Source organism: Panthera pardus, unplaced genomic scaffold (assembly GCF_024362965.1).
Source record: "Panthera pardus isolate Hobbes unplaced genomic scaffold, ASM2436296v1 HiC_scaffold_21, whole genome shotgun sequence".
Taxonomy (NCBI): Eukaryota; Metazoa; Chordata; class Mammalia; order Carnivora; family Felidae; genus Panthera; species Panthera pardus.
Genome location: NW_026526777.1, coordinates 69,524,203 through 69,543,927, shown reverse-complemented (window position 1 = coordinate 69,543,927; position 19,725 = coordinate 69,524,203). Strand labels below are relative to the sequence as shown.

The window sequence follows — 19,725 nt, the reverse complement described above, 5'->3', positions numbered from 1 at the left end:
AGACGGAGGCGGAAAGAGCCGGGCCGCGCCGGGGCTCAGCCTCCCTGCCCCCGGCTGCCCGCTGACCCCTGCCTCTGCCCCGGCCGGGGAGGGGTCTGTGCCCACCGGGGCAGCTTCGAGTTAAGTGGCAGCCTTGACAAGGACAGGACAAGAGGGGGACCCCTCATGGAGTCCGGGAGGGACCAGGCTCCTACTTGTGATGAGGGTCTCCTGCAGGCCAGCCACCCGCCGCGGCCACTCGGGACAGGTTCTGGTCCTCGGGGCACGCGCTCGTGTGGCGAATCACAGGCGGACGCCCCCCTCCCCCGGCCCCTCCGACAGCCACCGGGCTGCTGTGGCCCTGGAGGGACGGATGAGCACTTCCTCGAGGGGGATCCCGGGGACAGCGCGGCTCTGTGGGACGTAACTGTCGCTGGTACTTTGTCTTACAGGCCAGGACATCAAGTCGGATGGCTTCAGCATCGAGACCTGTAAGATCATGGTGGACATGCTGGACGTATCCTTCCGGGCGGCAGAGCCCAGACACGGCGTCTGAGACCCCCGCCCTGGGGGCTCTGACACCGCGCCCCGCCCGTCCGGGGGCCCCAAAGGGGAGTTGAGGAGCTGCAGACGAGGGGAAGCCGAGGGCCGTGTCCCAGGTCCCCGCCCGAGCGGCCGTGGAAAATACCCCACAGACCAGTCTCCTCTGGTTGTGGGTTTTCCCGATCTGCGGGCGCGGGGCCCGCCCGCCGTGGGCAGCTCCTTCCCCGGCCGCCCGCAGCCTCCGCTCGTGGCTCAGGGACAAGTCCTGGGCACGGATGCTCTGTGCTGCTCGAAGTTTCCTCTCGTGGGCTCACAGTGGTTGCCTCACAAGAGGCCTTAGAAGCACTGCAGAACTTAACGGGAGTGGGCGGGGGGGGGGGGGGGGGGGGCTCTGCAGGTCATGTGACAGCTCGTTCTCGCCGGGGCCCCCCCGCATCCCCAGACCAACCAGCAAAGGTCAGGGTCGCCAGAGGCCTCCTTCTGGGCCCTCCGCCAGCCTCAGAGGCAGGCCGGGTCCTACAGCAGGAGCCGTCTGCAGATACGCTGTGGGCGTCAGCGCCATCCGGTGGAGGGGACGCACCCACGGCCGGGCTCTCCTTAACCGCGGGCAGTCAGATGGCAGTGGCAAGCTGGGGCTGAAGGAGTTCTACGTTCTTTGGACAAAGATTCAGAAGTACCAGGTGAGCGCCCGGGGGCCGCCGGGGGGCGGGGGGCTGTGTCGGGGTCGTGCGGTGCCCGTACAACCCTTTGCCAGGTGGGAGGGACATCCCCAGGGTGGCGACTGGACCCACAGAGACAGGCTGGCCACACGCAGACAGCAAAGATGAGCCCGCCTCCTGCCCTCGCCTGGCGCTGACCGGAAATGGGGTCCCCTAACAGCTGCTCCCAAAAGCGTCCTGGAGAAGCCACGTCGCCTTTTGTAACATGGGTTTTTAGCAGCTCAAGCACGACAGTCGGATAAGATAACGTGAGCCGTGGTGGCTGGCTGGTTGGCTGACGGGCGTATTGACAAACCGGCTCACGAGAGAGGCCAACACTATTAGCTAATTAAGGCAGAAAGGTGGGCGACTCTTCCAAGGCTCCGGAGACAAAGCTGGGAAACCTGCGTCCGCGCACGGCACTCGGCGCGAACCAACTCGCTGCCTGCCTCGCTTTGGGTCATGGTTCTTGGAACTATTTTGCTCGTTCCAGAAAATTTACCGGGAAATCGACGTGGACAGGTCTGGCACCATGAACTCCTACGAGATGCGGAAAGCACTGGAGCAGGTAACGCCTCGTGGCTGTTTTCTCCCTTCCGTCCGGCTGCGGGATACGCGAGCGCTGCCTCCGTCCAGGCTCTGGGGTACGGGAGACTGTGCTCCGCACCCTGTGGAGGTCGGTGACCGTGAGACAAAGCGGGTGCTGGTTTGGTACAAACACGTCCTTTCCGTTCCCCTTTTAAAAGCTCCCCGGTAAAACGCTCTGCCCGCCATACCTTCCTGAATCTACGTTTCCTCCGAGAGGCTGGCGGGGCGAGCGGGCCCCCGGCTCTTGCCAGGTGCAGGGCTGACACGAGGGTCTCTGCTCCCCCCTGGGGTGAGTCCCCCGCGGGCAACATAAAATCCCGACACTGAGACCCCAGATACCTGGATTCAGCGAGATCCACCTCCCCCCGCGCGGTCCCAGTGCGAGGGGAGGTGCCCCCCGCTGCCGGGCCTTCCGGACTAGGACGGCAAGGCACCACGGCCGTGTTCTGGCAACGGGTGGACAAAAGGAGGGAGAGATGGGCTCCCCCCGCCGTCAGGCACACGACCCCCTGGCAGGACTGAGTCACGAGCCCTCAGTGTGCTGCAGGGGAGGCAGGAAACGTGGTCCTGATTTCAGGCAGCCGTGGCCCAGTGGAAATCCTGCCACGGGAACAGAAGTTATCGCTAATCTAGGACAGACGGTCTCTGCCATGTGCATCCAGGAAGTTAGTCTCCAGGGGATTCAGAGCTAAACAGCCGGGAGAGGAAGCACAGGGAGAGGTGGCCACGGGGACGGGCCACAGGGGTGGGGGTAGGCCACAGGGACAAGGACGGGCCACGGGGACAGGGACGGGCCACAGGGTCGGGGATGGGCCATGGGGGTGGGGACGGGCCACAGGGACAGGGACGGGGACGGGAGGAGAGAAGCCTCATGGCAGCCTGCGGGGACAGGCAGAGCCAGGTGAGCGGTCAGAGTCGGGAGCAAGGGTGGGAGCGGCGGGTCCCCAGGCGAGCACCAGGGGGATGGGGCGGCGGGTGACGTGAGGGCCACGTCTGTGGCACGGGCGCCGTGTGACGCACTCCCTGAGGCCGCGCCCTCTTCCCCCGACTTCAGGCTTCAAGCTGCCGTGTCAGCTCCACCAGGTCGTCGTTGCGCGCTTTGCGGACGACGACCTCATCATTGACTTCGATAACTTCGTTCGGTGTCTGGTCCGGCTGGAGACGCTGTTCAGTGAGTGGCCGCTTGGGGAGAGGCCCGTCCCAGTTCTGTGCTTGGCGCAGGGGAGGCCGCCTGGAAGGCGTGTGTGCGCGGTTGACTGTGCAGACCCTTGTGGGTGGAGGGAGGAGCTGGTGACTGAGCGAGGAGGAGGAGGAGGTAGAGGGAGGAGGAGGAGGAGTGAGGAGGAGGAGGAGGAGGGAGGAGGAGGAGGGGGAGAGGAGGGAGCAAGGAGTGGAAGGAGGAGGGGGAGGGGGAGGAGGAGGGGGAATACGGGGAGGAGAGGGGAGGAGGAGAGGGAAGAGGGGGGGAGGAGGGGGGAGGAGAAGTGAAGAGGAGTGGAGGAGGGAGGAGGGATGATGAGGAGGAGGGAGGAGGGAAGAGGAGGAGGAGGGGGAAGAGGAGGAGGGGGAAGAGGAGGAGGGGGAAGAGGAGGAGGGGGAAGAGAGGAGGAGGAGGGGGGAGAGGAGGAGGGAGGAGGAGGGGGAAGAGGAGTGAAGAGAGAGGAGGAGGAGGGGGGAAGAGGAGGAGGAGGGGGAAGAGGAGGAGGGGGAAGAAGAGGAGGAGGGGGAAGAGGAGGAGGGGGAAGAGGAGGAGGGGGAAGAGGAGTGAAGAGAGAGAGGAGGAGGAGGGGGAAGAGGAGGAGGGGGAAGAGGAGGAGGAGGGGGAAGAGGAGGAGGGGGAAGAGGAGGAGGAGGGGGAGGAGGAAGAGGGGGAAGAGGAGGAGGAGGGGGAAGAGGAGTGAAGAGAGGAGGAGGAGGGGGAAGAGGAGGAGGGGGAAGAGGAAGAGGGGGAAGAGGGGAGGAGGAGGGAGGAGGAGGAGGGGGGAAGAGAGGAGGAGGAGGGGGAAGAGGAGTGAAGAGAGAGAGGAGGGAGGAGGAGGAGGGGGGAAGAGGGGAGGAGGAGGGGGAGGAGGAGGAGTGCTCACCGGGCGGCCCTCCTCCCACCCCCCACCCCCCTCCCTCAGGGATATTTAAGCAGCTGGATCCCGAGAACACTGGGACCATCGAGCTCGACCTCATCTCTGTAAGTCAGCCGCTCACAAGGCACCAGGAGCTGTCACGGGTTGGGGGGGGGGGGGGGGGGACCCATGGCCGTTGGCTTAAAAAGCTCCACCTTGCAAGTGTTGTGGCCGTGGGAGGCGGGCCTGTGAACGGCTGTGAGGTCCCGCCACAAACGTGCACACCCTTCCCCGCATCGCATCCCCCCGCCGACCCTCGGGCCCGGGAGACACTCCCGGTTCCTCCTCCCACGCAATTTGCCGAGCGCACACGCGGGAAAACAATGAGGGGAAAACGAAGTGCTTGTTCACATGCACGAGAGATGGTGGTCACGTAAGAAAATTCTCCCGCATGAAATTCAAGTGGGTTTGGGGAAGATGTGTCCTTAGACCAGATCTACTTAAAATACTTCCTGGGCAGATGACCTTATTCCCCCACCCCCCGCCCCGGTTAAAAATTCAATCGAAAATACATAAACTTGCCGTAGAGAGTTACCGAGCTCCTGGTCTGGAGCCCAGCAAGGCCCAGGGGGACCGTCAGTCCCAACGCAGCAGGCCGACCGGTCCCGAGAAAAGCAAAGTGCGAAATGTTGTCGGTCACCCTGGTGCCAGAACGTTCTCCCCTCCAGGAGGAAGGGCACGCCCTCCCGGTCGTGGCCTCACGTTTGCCGTCAGGGGAGCTGAGCTTGGAGCAGCACAGGCTGGCGGGGGCCGGTCAGGGGCCGGTGCCACAGGGGAGCGACACGGTCCCGTGCTCCAGCCAGGAGCAAAGTGACAAGGGGACAGGTGTAAGGGACTAGGGACTCCTGTCCTTGAACTCTGACCTGGGGGAAGCCAGAATGAGGCAGCTTTGCACCTGCTATGATGCATTATAAAGGACCTTCAGCCAACTGAGAATACATTTTAGCTGGCTACAGATGACACTAGGTAACTTCTAGAACGAGGCTGCAGTCTCAGTCTCGGCCCCGGCTGCACGACGCGCCAAGGGCAGCTTTGCAGAAGCCGGGGCCCCGGGCCCGGGTCCCGGACCGACTGGAGCAGAGTGTGACCCAGAGCCCCCACTTGACCCCCGCTTGACCGAGGTCGAAAGCACTGGTTTTGGGGACAGCCGAACTAATGTTCACCCGACCTGGAGGGGGCGGCAGGAAATGCCGCGTGGTCCGGTCTGTCTCGTGGCCATCGGCCTGTGAGCCGGGTCGTGCCCCTGACCTGGGCCGGGCCAGGCTGTAGAAGTGGGGAGGAGAACCCGCGAGTCTGTGCCCCGATCCCTGTCTGCTCCAAGTCGTTCTTCCAGAATGACCGTTAGTTCCGCACAAGGTGTCTGAGCTGACCGGCTGTCTTCCTCCTCACAGTGGCTCTGCTTTTCAGTCCTCTGAAGTCCTAACTGATCTGCCTGAAGACAGCCAGCCGAGGACGAAGCCCCCACAGAGAAACTTTTTATCTGGACCCCAAAATGACGGGAACATTTACCTAACCGATGAATGACTAGAGCTGAAAATAAAGATACTTTTTGAGACAGGTCTCACGTTTCACAGTAAAAAAGATCTGCGTATCCTGGTATTACATGCAGGTGACTCACTCAATCCTGGGTTAGCTCGGAGAAAACCTTCCATCTATAAACAGGTCCACAGTTTACTTTTACCCACTTGCCCGTTTATGGCAATATCCAATCGGAGAAAAACACAGGGAGGTATTTTTAACCGCTGACCAAACACGAAGTCAGTCTCCAAGGACACGAGGTCCTTGCTGGGAACATTGAAAGTAAATTCCCGATTAACAATGCAGCTGTGGCATTTGCCAAACAGCAGTGCGCGTCCCTGGAGTGAAACGGAAAACAGGAAGCATCGAAGAGTGACAGGCCGGGCCAGCGCGCACACCTCCGTCACGTGGTTGCAGAGAGAGCCAGGTTTTAGGTAGAATGGCCTGGTGACCCGTGTGTCGCAGAAGATGCTGAAGCTACGCGGCCTTCGGCCCGCTAACCGAAGCGTGCGCGAAAGCAGGTGCCTGGTGTCCGAGACGATTACGGGAAAGGACAGGATGAGCTGTTCGTGGCCGGGACGTCAGCACCCCCGCGCTTGTGCGTGGAGCCGGGAGGGACACGGGTGGGAGAGCTTGAGCCCTGCTTCACCCTGGAAGACGCGAGCCGCCTTACACACCTACCGCCTTGTTGCCTTACTTCCTGCTGAACGTGCTGTTAATAAAGAGTGACCCAAGCGGTCCGGCGTGCCGCGCTGTCCTTCGGGGGCCCCGCGGCGGGCGGTGCGCCCGGGTCTCGGCCTGTTCCCGCTCCGACAAGGTCACCTCTCATTTCCCCTCTTGAGAGTTAAAGGCAGCTTGGAACTACGCAGTTTCTTAATCCAACTCAGAGGCTCTCAAGTGCCCACAAAGTAGGTGCGGCTCTCCTCTGCTGCCCCTGGCCTCCCCCGAGGAGGCCCAGGCAGGTCCCTCGGGTGTGGGGACGAGAGAGGCAGACAGGACAGGCGCGTCAGTCACGGGCCTGCCAGTGGTGCCCCTGCGGGAGCCCTACGACCCACGAGAGGTGTGGGGCGGCCCGGGCCGGGCCAGCAAGCGCATCTCCCAGCCTCGTCCAGTGGGGGCCGGGCACACAGGAAGGGGAGGGAGGCGCCTTCCCAGGTCGCAGAGGCCTACAAACCGCTTCTGTGCCGGGGGCCGCCCGCAAGGCCCCCGGCTCGCCACCACCTGCCCTGCTCCCTGGTTCGTTGTCACAGCAGAGGAAACAGAGACACGAAACAGCCAAGGGCTACGCTCCGCTTAGCTCAACCCATTTAGAAAAGGACTGGGGATGACGACCAAGCACCTGGGTCCCCCAAACAGGAGAGCACTGGTCATCGCCTCCCTCACGGGGAGAAGGTAGACGTGCCCCCGCCCCCTTTAAAAGCCCCACTTCCGCGGGGCCCGCCGCCCAGCTGCCCTGTTCCTTCTACAAAAACCTAAACTACGGCCGTGAAGATGCCTCACGGGGCCACCCCATCCGACCCCGGGGTCCTTCCCGTGGCGGCCCCGCGCCCACAGCACGACAGACACCACAGCCAGACCAGAAGCGTCTGTGCCCCCCCGACCCCAGACCCTTCTCTGTACCTGCAAACCTTCCCACGCAGACCTCGGGTAAGACGTAAACAAGTAAAAACCAGAAGAGAAAACACGTCATGGGTATAGGGCTGAGGGGACAGTGGATGATCACGGTTCACCAGCAGGTACACACAGAGGCCTCTGTGGAGGGCACGGCCGGGTCATGGTCGCTTGGTGGCCAGGAACCACCAACCCAGGTGTCGCGCTCGCTTCCTGTCGCTTTATGCGCTTAAAATCACCCATCCCCGGTGGGCCCGGCGCAGCGGGTCATCTCGGGGTCGTGGAGATCACTTAAAACTGTCCCCTAGCAGGTATCCCCCTCGGCTCCAGGACCAGCACCCCCCTCCTTGCAGCCGGACCCAGCGGCAGCCCCTGGGGAAGCCACTCTGTCCCAGGTCAGCGATCCATGCTGTCCCGTTACCGCAGCGCCCACCGGGGGCCCACCCCACACCCCATCACTGTTCTGGGGAGCTGGGGGGTCCGAGGCTGGGGTGCGGGACCCTTCGTGGCACGTGTGTGGCCACCCCCTCGTGGTGACCTCACGTGGGGAGGGGAGGTGGTCCCTTCCTCCTCCAAGGACGCAAATGCCTTAGGGAGGGGGAACTTAACCTGGTGACCTCACGTGAGCCCCACCTCCAAACCCTGCCAGGCTGGGGGCAGCAGCAGGGTGGTCCTCTGGTGTCCAGCCCTCGGGGTCACCGCCTTCTCTGTTACCCGCAGAGCGTGGCCTGTTAGCTCTTCCCCCGCCTTCTTGCTGGAACCGAGCTGCCCACAGACATGCCGGGATTGCGCACGGCCGGCCCTTCCCGCGTGGCTCCTACTCGGTGACCCCGCCACACGGATCCACCGGCTCCGCAACGACTCACAAACCGGGTGACAGATCACAAACAATGCAGACTCAGTCTGAGTTCTTGTCCGATGAGTCCCTGCAAACAGCACCACGAACACCAGACCCTTCCTCTCGCAGAGGCGTGGGGACGGGGCCGCCGGCTGTCCCCGTGGCTCCCAATCAGGGCCACCGCAGAGCTCGCCAATTTCAAAACTCAGCCGTCTGTAAGAACCTCACTCCTCACTGCAGCCACATGGCCGGGGAAGAAACCGCTACTCTCCCAACAGCGTGGGAGCTTCAACAAGGCTTTTCATGACACAAAGAACAGAAACCAGTAAAAAGCTTAGAGTCAAAAAGTTTAATTTTATTACAATTGTTTTTAAAGTCAGCAACGATCTTGATAAATTTCATGGTTAAGTCTATATAGTGAGTCTCCAATTTCCAGGATACAAAAGACAATAAATATAGATTCAAATCCCCCTAAAAACCAGATTCCACATTCAGGTAGCTGTGCTGTGGCTCGGTCCCGGGATTCCTTCCACACGTGACTCCGAAGACGCTACAAACTCCTACACGAAGCACCGCCCACACCCGCCAACACGTGTTTCTGAGCGCGTGGCCTGCGTCCCAAGGTCCCGGGGCCCGCTCCACGGCTCTGGTCCTTCCCGGTGGGGCGGGTGCAGGGGACGCGCCGACCAACAGCAAGCAGGTGGGACACGGAGCCCACGGAGCGGCCCCACTTCTCTCTCAGACAAACAGGACATCACCGTCTGTCCTCTGCTCCGCGGAACATGCTTCCCCAGCACAGCACGGCCAGTTTATCACGCCGAGGTCCCCCTCGGAGAGCCAACTCCCCAAATCCTTCACCTCCCTCCAGAGCCCATTCCAGATGCCTTCCAGTGACGTCGTCAGCAGTCTTGTGAAACGTCTGCCACAAACAATCACGTCACTTCTCCTTACCGATAACAGATGAGTTCTTCAGAAACTAAAACTCCGCAGTTTCAGGCCAAGCTCCTTTGTCTGGGTTTAATTCTGGGGTACAGCTGCAAGAGAACGGAGAAATGATTTACATGCTGCAGAGACAAAACCTCGAGTATGGGGGTCTGGGGTCACCGGAAAGAAACGAAGGAAAGGACTCTTTCTGCACGTGAGGCACCCAGCGCCGCCCCAGGACACAAGATTCACAGTCGGCACCTCCCCGGCAAAGTCACAGGGGGTCCCACGTAAAAATGCAGGTGGCGCTGAGCGCCGGCCCCACCCGCGCGGCCTGCAGCTTCCCGAGCGGACGGGACAGATCAGGGTCTCCTGTAACCTCACTGACAACAGACCCAGCTCCGTGACAGGAGACTGAGCGACAGGATGCCACAGACTAAAAGTCTGCCGGTTTCAGGGAGGATAAGTGGAGGTTTTTGTGTGGGGATCTTTGTGGTTTTGTGTTTTCTAGAACAAGAGCCGGAGAGAAGAATGGAAGGTCCTGAAGCCACGGGTGAGTCCAACGAGTCATCCAGCTGGCGCAGTAAACAACCCCCTCCTCCCGCCTACACAACGGGGAAAAAGGGTTTGCTGAAAGAAAGTGGAGTCAGACTCCAGCCAAAACTGAAAAATGGGTGATCAACACCACACAAAAGATGATTTTTCCGAGAAAACAACTGGTCGATACAATTTTCTAGACTCAAATTTGAACCGCTGATTAAAAACTCCACAATTACGTGAGTTCCTTTTTTCTTTTAAACTCAAAAGAAACCAAACAAACGTTACTTAGAGGCAACGTGTACCCCGGGGAGACCTCCAAAAGGCTGGGGTGAACACGAACGTCTCCGACCCAGCCTGACGCGGGCCTCCCGAGGGCCGAGCACCTGGGCCACGCGGCCTCCTCTGTTCAGGAGTCACAGGACCGCTTGGAAAATCACAACAAAAGGTTCCAATAAGCAACTAGTTCCGAGAGGTTTTCAGAGGCAGGAAACGTCAAAAGGTAGAACTAGTATTTGCTGCTCATGTTCGGCAGGGAGGCGGCTGCAGAGACTCCATCGGGCTGGAGAGGACTCTGGTCGGGTCACTGGAAAGCTCGTTTAAAGGGCTCCGTGGCCTGGGCACCTCAGTTAAGCATCTGACTTAGACTCAGGTCACGATCTCACGGTCTGGGAGTTCGAGCCCCGCATAAGGCTCTGTGCTAACAGCTTGGAGCCTAGAGCCGGCTTCGGATTCTGGGTCTCCCCCTCTCTCTGCCCCTCCCCCACTCACGCTCAGTCTCGCTCTCAAAAAAAAATTAAAAATAAATAAAAAATAAATAAATAAAGGGCTCCATGGCCAAATTTACTTTAACTTTCATCAATTCCTTGTAATTTACATCAGAATCACATGTGTGAATATGATCCAGGCTCAAAGGTTTACTTAATGATAAACGTTGTGAGCAGGGGCAGCAGTCGGGACACACAAGGTCACCCACACGGCACACGAGACACGGGAGCGGACAAGAAGAGTCAGGAGGGGGCGCGGGTCGGAATCCAGGCAGCCAGGTTCCGACACCACGGTCACTCGGCAGAGTAACACGGGGCAGCGGAGCGCTCGCACCCAGAGCCCTGGCTAGAGACCCAGACACCGGTGGGTCCGACCTGATGAAACCCCCATAAAAACCTCTCCCCCTCGCTGCCCATCAGACGCCTCGACAATCTCAGGAGGTGGTGCCCTCCGGTCCCTCCCGCCACGCCCAGGTGCAGGGGGAGTGCGCGGAGCCACGCCGCTGACCGTCGCCACCTCCCCGGCCGGGCTCTTCCACCTTCCCACGTCGGTCCTCTCCTCGCTCTCCGTTATCTGTCCCGCCCTGGCGCCCACGGCACTCAGGTCGGCAATGCAGCGTCTGGAAAGCGCTACGCCCCCTCCCTTCTCTTGCCCGCTCTCCCGGCCTCCTCCCTGCAAACGCTCCCGAGAGCCCCCTCCACCTAAATCCAGGACAGAAGGTGACTCCTGCCCGCAGTGCCCTCCCCGGTCCAGCCCCGGGTCCCGTGAGGAGCACAGGACCTCCGAGAGCACGGGACCCTGACCGTGCCCGGTGGCTCGCCAACACGGAAAATGTGGCTGGACGCGTGAACCCGCCACCATCCAAACGCGTGAGGATTCGCCGTCGCGCGGACAAAGGACACACTTACCCCCAGCAAGTTGCGGGGCACGTAGCCCTCCTGGTCCTGCAGGCGCGCCCACCACCACTCGGTCTCCTCCTCGTCCTCCCGCCGCAGCACGGCCAGGCAGTCCCCCTCTCGCAGAGGCAGCTCGTCGCCGTGCTGAGGCTCGTAGTCCCACAGCGCGTACAGGACCCCTTTGTTCATGATGCCCATCTTCTCCTGCACTCCTGAAACCACGGAGGAGCCAGCGGATCAGGGCCCGACGCCCAACGCGCCCCCCACCCCCCGGGCACCTCCCGTCCCCGGCGCCCCAGGCACGGAGCCCCCGCGTCTGACTGCGCGGACACGCCTGGGCCGCCGGGCCCACACCCGGAGCCTCCCTTCTCCGAGTCTCGGGAGAGGCCCCCGCGGGGTCAAACCGCCCCATCGTGGGGTCGGCTCACGCCGTCCCCACTGGAGCAAGCACAGAAGCCGCATCCGTCCCTGCCTCCGAGGCCGCCCTGTGCTCAACGGCCAGGACCGCGTGCGACACACAAACGTTTCCCCGGATGCTAAAGCTACTTGGCAACTGCACCCTAGAAACCCCGGGCAAAGGGAGGCAGTAACCCCACAGTCGAGCCAGCTGTCGCGAACCGTAAAGGAACTGTGAGCACTGGGCGTAGCCCTCCTCCACTTCCTCGCACTTGTCGGCGGCGGTCTGCGTGTCGCTGTAGGTGGTGGCGAACACGGCGGCTCCGGACTCCACCAGGAACTTACACACCTGCACGTTGTTGCAAGAGGCCGCGCAGTGCAGCGGGGTCCTGGGGGGACACGAGGCAAACGGGGCTGGGGGACCTTCCGGTGCACACCACGCCCACGGGCTGGGCCGTCTGCCCACAGCGTTCCGGACTCCTCGGTCTGGGCCTTTCTCCTAAAACCTCTTACACACGGTTTTAGAAATGTTACACACGGGGACGCCTCAGTGTGTGTGTGTGTGTGTGTCTGTGTGTGTGTGTGTGTGTGTCTGTGTGTGTGTGGCGGGGGAGTCATTTGGTCAAGCGTCCGACTCTTGATTTCGGCTCAGGTCACGATCTCACAGTTCGTGGCTTTGGGCCCTGTGTCGGGCTCTGTGCTGTCAGCGTGGAGCCTGCTTGGGATCCTGTCTCCCTCTGCCCCTCTCCCTCTTGTGCGCTCGCTCTCTCTCTCTCTCTCAAATAAACTTAAAAACAGTATCAGTTACACATGGACACGTGAACCCGCCGAAGACCGACAGCCACAAAGGGACATGTTGCATACAGGCCACACCGGGCGCCCAGCAGGGCAGCACGGAGGGCCAGGGGAATCAAGGAAATGAGTGAAGGACAGGAAATCCGTGCAGTCGTCTCAGAAAGGGTCGGATGTGTTCTGGAGCGCCCGCCTAGTTAGTGCCAGCCTTAGCGCCCGGCCGTGCCAGACCGGAGGGCACGACCGTCTTTGCGGTATAGGCCTGCACTCGAAACATGGGCCTCTACGTGTTCCCTTGTCGTTACCGCTTCTGAAGAAATTAAGGTGCACGCAGAAAACTACCTTTCCTTAACGGCTGTTAAAATCCAAGTTGAATTTTAATTGGTAAAAAACAAAAAACAACACCTTGGTAGTTCAATGCAGACGAGAACAGGGACTGTCAACCGCACACGTTTGTCTGTTCGAACGGCAGCTGGCCGGCAGGGACTCGCGGACACCACACGGGGAGTCCCCTCCAGCACCTCGGATGTCTGCAGCGAGCGCCAAGTGATCCAGACCCACGGGAGAGGAAGGGGACCCGGCGCTGCGGCCCAGCTCAAGCGTGAACTGGAGGATGTGGACCAGGCCCCGAATTACACAGGTTTCGCGCTTTCACCTGCTTCCTCTCTCCCCTCTTTTTGTTCCTCTCGAGGGCACAGTCTCTAAGATCACGTACTGCCCCCACCGCTCACTTTGGTATTACTGCAGGTTTGTTAAGTGCGTGGTTTTAAAAAATGAAACAACTATACATAAATTCCTAATAAAAGGGAAACGAAGACGTTATGACACATTAAGAACTTGTTTTGGGGCGGGGGCCAGCTGGCTCCGAGGAATGTGAGACTCTTGTTCTCAGGTCGTGAGGTCAAGCCCCACGGTGAGCACAGAGATTACGTAAAAAATTTGTTTTGCTTACGGTGTAAAGTTAAACCAAAAAATTAGGCTAAAATACATACGCGTACGTAAGCTTTAAAGGAATATACTTAAGAACCACTGATGCTGATCTCTCTACGTTGTGGGGTACGAATGGCTGATCTCCTCTTCTCATTTCCTTTTACACACATTTTCCACAGCACATACACGTTACTTTTATAAATGTAATTTTTAAAAACTAACCAAAATGCTTTGGAACAAACACCTGGGGGATGATCTAAGTGTCGAACAAGAGAGAGAGTCACTCCTCGCAATGTAGGGCTATTCTATTCTGCACCCGTGTGCACGCACGTGACATACACCTGTGCACGAGGTAAAGCCGACGTCATCGTACAGCCACTTACCACGTTAACAGAAAAATAAGCTATAAAAATACCTGCATAAATATCTTCATGTGATTCCAGGTTTTTAAAAATCCTATACGGAAAAAAACAAGTCTTCTTCCAAAAAAGAGCCTATCATAATTTAAAATTTTCTTTTTCCAAAAAGAAAGAAAGAAAAATTACAAAGTTTACTCTCCATTCTATTACTGTTACCGGGCTGACAATATCTTATCAAGACCTTTAACTCGTTATGTAACAATCCATTATCGCATGAGGAACACTCATCACTTATAACAGTCCCTCCTATGCTTTATGCACATAAAACCATTTCACAAAATGCTCCACAAAAAATGGATTCCACGGTCACGTGTATTTGGGAAAATCTACAAACCCGACTCCCTCGTGCAGACGTGCAATGGACAGCAGTATATTAAAAACAGAGGTTTCACGGGGGAAGGGACCTTGCTTAAATCAGCATTTCTCAAACTCGCTCGAGTCTACTAACTGTGTGCGGCTGTGACATTTCCTGTTTTTATTACTTAACTACTAAACTCCAACACTCCACGTGCCCCAGAACGGGAGCGAGAGGGGAGTCTGGGCACGAGCCGCGGCAGGACGCACGCAGATGCTCTCACCACCCGGCAGGGCCCTCACAGTGACACCCTGAAGCCGGGGCGGGGGTCAGCGAGGTCCCTACCATCCGTCACTGTCTGCGGCATTTACGTTCACACCAAACTGCACCAGGAACTTCACGATTTCTGTATGGCCCGCGCACACGGCATTGTGAAGGGCGGTGATGCCCTCATCATTCGGCAGGCTGGGGTCATCAACCTGTGACATCGAGAAGAAGGGGGACTGTCACTCACACTTCTGTCACCGTTCAGATCACAATCCACCAGCTGCCCAGGATCAAGAGAACAGCCGCAGGCTCTTGGGGTTATTTTCCATCCTAATTAAACCTCAGGAGCCAGGAAAATTCTACCAAGAGCAAGTCTAGAAATGAGGGCGGCGGGGAAGCCAGAGTAAGTAGGCGCTCACTATAAAAAGGCTCTTACCCATGAAGAGGGGCCGGAAACTCTACCCTCAGAGTCACTGATGTTTACTTACCCTCCGACTCCCACCACAAATTAGTGTCTAAGGACAAGGTGCACTTGCCATGGAAAGGAAAACAGGCCAACTAAAAATATTTTAAATAGCAGGCTTCTGAAATAAGGCCCACACCTGCAGTTTAACGCTGCACGGTCCGGACCCACACAGGCATGACCATGAACCCTGTGCGGTCCGGACCCACGCAGGCACAACTGTACAAGAGGGTGGAGATCTCCCGGAGAAAGACCAGACCCCAGAGGGCCCCCAACTTTATGTCACACCTTCCACCGGCACAGCCCGTCCCGGGGCGTGCTCGCCGCCCCCCTTCGACACCTCGCCCCGACCCCCACGATTTAAAGATGCAATTCCTCTCTCTCAGATCGGAGGTCCGAATGGGACAGAAGGTCGTATCATTAGGCGGTACCTCATAGATAATTCTCTGCACGAGGTCAAACTCCCCCTCCAGAGAGGAGTCCAGGAGCAGGGCCAGGGGGTTGAACTTCACCCTCATGCCATGGGCGATCCTGTCAGAGCCAGTTTTACGTAAGTTTGTCCTTTTGCCCTGCAGAAAAAAGGTGTGAAGTCAGGGCCCTGGTCTCAGCGCGGAGACCGAGGGAAGGGGGGAGCGAAAGGGGCTTCACAAACACACACTTGGCACATTTTGTAGACATGTAACATCACCCAGACACGGACGTGAATCGTAACATACAGCTTAATGAACGAAGAGGGAACAACTGAACCGTGTCCCGTTCGGGTGACCCAAGACACCACGGCTGGAGCTAAGAGTGTGACGTGCGATGGCGAGAAGGCTGCTTTGCCGCTGGGTCGAGAACTGGTCTTTGGGTTCCCCTTCTATTTAGTGCGACAGACCCCACAGACTGGGCACACAGTTCTCTGGGCGGACATTTAACGAATGATCGTTCGTGAACTCCTCACGAGAATCCCATTACCCCCTTTTACAGATCAGGAAACAAGGCACACGGCCAGTAAACATCAGGGCTGGAATTTAAATCCAAGTGATGTGGCTTCTTCAACTCCCTCCCTTTCAACCTTTTCGTAACAACAAACGCCTGCTTCGGGGGAGAGTGGACAGAATTAAGGAAATAAGAAATATGATCATCTGCCTTAGATACACTGTGAAGAAACCTTCCGGTCTTAAAACGCCGTCACTGCCGTCTACTCAAAGTCTAACTACGCTCCGAGATACACGAGTAAGCTACTCAAGCCCTTCGACCGTTAATAAGCCAGACTTAAAAAACATACGGCGAGTTCGCGAAGACCAGCCCTAACACCGCATACAGTAAGCGCCTCGCACACAGCCCGCAAAGCGGCGACTTCGCGGAGGTGCGCCGTGCTGCACACACGCAGCGCGGTTTCGGGGTGGACAACCACGGCGCTGCGGAAAACGTGCGGCCATCACTCCACTGACGCGTGAGGACTAAAATGTCGTCTCTTGGAAAAGGGAAGCGTGAACGTTACGTGACCGTGACGCGCGGCGCAGGGGCCACGTGGGGCAGGGGCCCCGCGCCCGCTCGCGAACAAGCAGACACAAGCTGCCCTGGGTCACTCGAACCCAAGCAAGAAGGGGATGGCTCTCCCGGGACAACGGTCACAGACTCCTGAGCAGAAAGCACGACGCGGTCACTAACGGCGGTCTCCTCCGTCCCTGAGAGGACACATCATTTTGACTGGACGGCCGGCGGGGTGGGGGGAACGGCCAAACCAGGTGCGAGACGTCTTTCCTTTCCGCGTGTTTAACACCAGCTGCAGGGAACCGCACACCAGGCTGGGCACAGCGTGGGCTCAAGGTTAACCTCCGACCGCAGTCGAAGAAACAAGTGTGGTTTGTATCGCAAAGAACCGAACTCTGATTCTTCACAGAGAAAAGGGCTCTTCCTTAAAAACTAAGGTTGTTCTTGGGGCGCCTGGAGGGCTCAGTCGGTTGAGCGTCCGACTTCGACTCAGGTCACGATCTCACGGTTCACGGGTTCGAGTCCCGTGTCAGGCTCTGTGCTGACAGCCTGGAGCCTCCTTCACATTCTGTGTGTGTGTCTCTCTCTCTCTGCCTCTCCCCCACTCACGCTCTCTCAAAAATAAATATTAAAAGAAGTAACGAAAAAGTAAAGGTATTCTGAATGTAATGGATTTTTAGGACACTTACGAGACGCACTGCGCGCTGAGGGGGCTGTGAAACAAAAGGTGGGCTGCAGACACGTTTGCCGCCCTGGGCAAACGACCCTGCGAACTCAGAGGTGGTTCCCGGAGCTCTGCCAGTCGACCACCTGGGACACCGTGACCAGACGGGGGGGGGGGGGGGGGGGGCTCCTGAAGGGACCAGGTGACACGCCACATTACTTACAGGAGGCAGAGAGACCTGCCCCGTGATCTCGGGGGGACGCAGGCTCCCAGAGTCCTCTCCTGGCCCTTCTGGCTCTCCGGTCGGGTACGGCGGGGGGCGGGTACGGGGGGTACTCCTCCAGGTACGCCTCGAGCAGGTGCGGAGTCTCTGCTCTCGGTTCCTCCACACTACTCTGGAAACGTGGGCTGGCGTCTGGGACTCCTTCGGGCACACAGTCGAGGCCTGGTGAAGCAGCTGGAATGTCGCCGTTCTCCACACCGGTGCTCCCCACTTCCTCCGGGGACACCGATTCGGGAACCAGAGAGACCGTCTCCTTCTCTGGCTCCACAGAGTACGGATTCTGGATTTCTCCTGGGCCTTCTGAGTCGGCCGTGCCTGGAGTCGGCTTGGACGGATACGAGGGGACAGAGATGGTCTCCATGGCAGCGATGGTGGTCCTCTGGTACAAGAGTTTCTGGATATTTGGCCCATTGGGCCCCTCTGGCTCTGTAATGGAGCTCCGTTTTTTCAGCGGCCGTGGGGCATTGGACAGTTTCTTCCGCAGGGCTTCTAAGTCAGCGTCACTCTGGTTCCGGTAGGGATTGGACAAGAAAGGCAGCAATTTGGTCGGGCTGAGCGGTCGAGGAATTCTTTCGTTCTCGTGGTTCTCCTGAGCGGGCGCCACGGGCTCCGGGTCAGGTTCGGGACTGCCGGGCTCGCCCTGGCTGCTGGAATAGACGTTCTCCGGATGCTGCTGCTGGGTCTGGGAAGCAGCGAGCACAGGCTTGCCGTAGACTGATTGGAAAATGGAAACAAAGCCCCGATCAGTATTCAATAAAGCCGGCAGGTCACAGACCCAGCTGACGATAATTAAAACGTCTTTTAACTTTCCAGTCGTCACCCAGCACCCTGCACCACAACCGATTTTTACACCCAACGAAGGACAAAGCAAGGCTTCCATCGCGGCACAGTGAACTTCTGACAGAACGAAAACCCTCGCTGACTGTAACACGCCATTATTTTATGTGCCGATAAGAAAACGCTGCCCTTGTAACTGTTAAGCAATCACTGTCTGTTGCACACAAACTTAAAATGCCAAACCATGAAAACAGCATAAAAGCCACGGGGGCTGGTAATCCTCTCCTGAGTCCAGATTAAAAGGAATCACGCACCACCCTCTCTTTCACACTTTTCAAAAGCAAACCCACGTGGAAAATCATATTTGGCTTCCTGAGTTCTCAAGAACCACTTCTAGTTGCCCAAACCCTTCCCCTTATCGTTCTGATTAGGTCAGAGCTATCCAATTCCCAAATCACTGTGTCAGCAGGCCTCACTAAGGACGAGTCCGCTGTGGCACGTGCGGGACGTGTCTGTCGTCTGATCACTTTCGGGACACTTCAGGCCACAACTGCACGCTGATTTCACGACTAGAAAGCCAATTTCATTCAGTAAAAGAGAGTGAACTCTATTCTAGTTTTATAAACTAATGACTCTCAGAACCCAACAAATTAACAGACTGTGTATCTTTTTATGCTTTTATGTTTAACTAGCAGCTCTGTGCTCATCAGAACGGCTTGAAACAGAGGAAGGAGCGCTCTTCTGAAAAGCACGCAGGGGCAGCTATCCAGGCCTCCTCGCACCAAGGGCATGTGTGTGGTCTGACCCGCAGCGAGGACGTGGCCCGGTGCGCGGGGACCGCCTGTGTGCGCCTCGCCCACCGGGAGCAGGGAGCAACTGCACGGGGTCGCCACCGTGCCAACAGCCATGTCTGCCATGGGTTCTAGTCATCTATCACCTACGGTCCCCAGCGCCTACTGCAGTGGGCTGACGTTTAACGGACGTTTCACCTGTTTAAGGTTCCTGAGAACAGAAGGCAAATTAAACAAAACTCTGAGAACAAAGCCATCTCGCTGTGTACCGAGAGAGGACAGCTCTGGGGAGGACGTGACCACGTCACCCGCGGCCACCCGCGCCGGGGAAAACCGGGCCCAGAAGCTCACCGCTTGAGAAGTGCGGGCCTCTGGAATGCGTCTTGGTCAACGCGCTCTGCACGGCCTGCTGGAAGTTCTTCCCGGGCGCCTGGTGCTGCGTGTACATGGAGTATATGGAGCTCGTGGCCACCGTCTGGGGCTTTCTGAAGGGCGGAGGAGGGGCGTCTTTGGAAGGCTGCGGGGTGAAGGGCCGGACGGCGGCCGCAGGGGGACTTTCTTGCTTACAAGCTGGAGCGAGGGCCGGGCCCTGGCCGACGGAAGGTGCACCGGGGGACAGCAGACCCCGCTGCTGCCCTGCTGTCTTGGGTTTATTTCCCACGGATGCAGCCGCTGTTGATAACTGCTGAGGGTTTCCATCCGGCTTAACGTCTGAGGGTGACGGATTCGTTTGCCCAAAATAAGGCAAATTAATCTGTTTTGGTTTTGACGGAACGGGAGGCGGTACTTTAGACACATTTTTATTTGCAGCCTGTAACACACACACGTACAAAGCCAGTCAAAACACTGCCTCAATGGGTCCGCGGGATGTCTAGACAACCTAAAAACACTAGCTCTACGTTTTTAAATCACTAAAAAGTTTTAAATCTCTGAACTTAACCACATTAAATAAGGAAGCTCAGTAATGCAACACCATCCCTGCCCCGAATGACTCCTTGCTGCCACTTCCTACGTAGGAACCCTTGGGTGCCCGCTCGGAAACCTTAACTGCCACCTTACGTACTCAGGCGGCCCCCAAACCGAACATCCTCTGCACTCATCAGAATGGACACAAACCAGGCCGCCGCCTCGGGCAACACGCCGTCCAAGGCC

At 58.3% G+C, this 19,725-nt stretch overlaps 2 protein-coding genes across 3 annotated transcripts in view; one reads left to right on the top strand and one right to left on the bottom strand.

Moving 5' to 3' along the window:
* The window catches only part of CAPN2 (calpain 2), a 38,305-nt gene extending 32,124 nt beyond the window's left edge, over positions 1-6,181 (top strand). Inside the window, exons 16-22 of one of the 2 annotated variants that reach the window (XM_053909470.1) lie at positions 432-496; positions 1,134-1,202; positions 1,714-1,789; positions 2,860-2,979; positions 3,932-3,990; positions 4,594-4,668; positions 5,317-6,181. In XM_053909470.1, coding sequence (XP_053765445.1) covers positions 432-496; positions 1,134-1,202; positions 1,714-1,789; positions 2,860-2,979; positions 3,932-3,990; positions 4,594-4,668; positions 5,317-5,340 — 488 coding nt within the window. In that variant the 3' untranslated portion in view covers positions 5,341-6,181. The remainder of the gene's footprint in view (positions 1-431; positions 497-1,133; positions 1,203-1,713; positions 1,790-2,859; positions 2,980-3,931; positions 3,991-4,593; positions 4,669-5,316) is intronic. The other variant, XM_053909471.1, reaches the window with a different exon arrangement.
* A 2,045-nt stretch (positions 6,182-8,226) lies between these two features.
* Positions 8,227-19,725, bottom strand: part of TP53BP2 (tumor protein p53 binding protein 2) — a 29,522-nt gene continuing 18,023 nt past the window's right edge. Inside the window, 8 exon segments of the mRNA XM_053909469.1 lie at positions 8,227-8,926; positions 11,030-11,229; positions 11,636-11,802; positions 14,195-14,328; positions 15,011-15,148; positions 16,946-17,041; positions 17,043-17,719; positions 18,925-19,384. Of these exon segments, the coding sequence (XP_053765444.1) occupies positions 8,885-8,926; positions 11,030-11,229; positions 11,636-11,802; positions 14,195-14,328; positions 15,011-15,148; positions 16,946-17,041; positions 17,043-17,719; positions 18,925-19,384 (1,914 nt within the window). The 3' untranslated portion in view covers positions 8,227-8,884.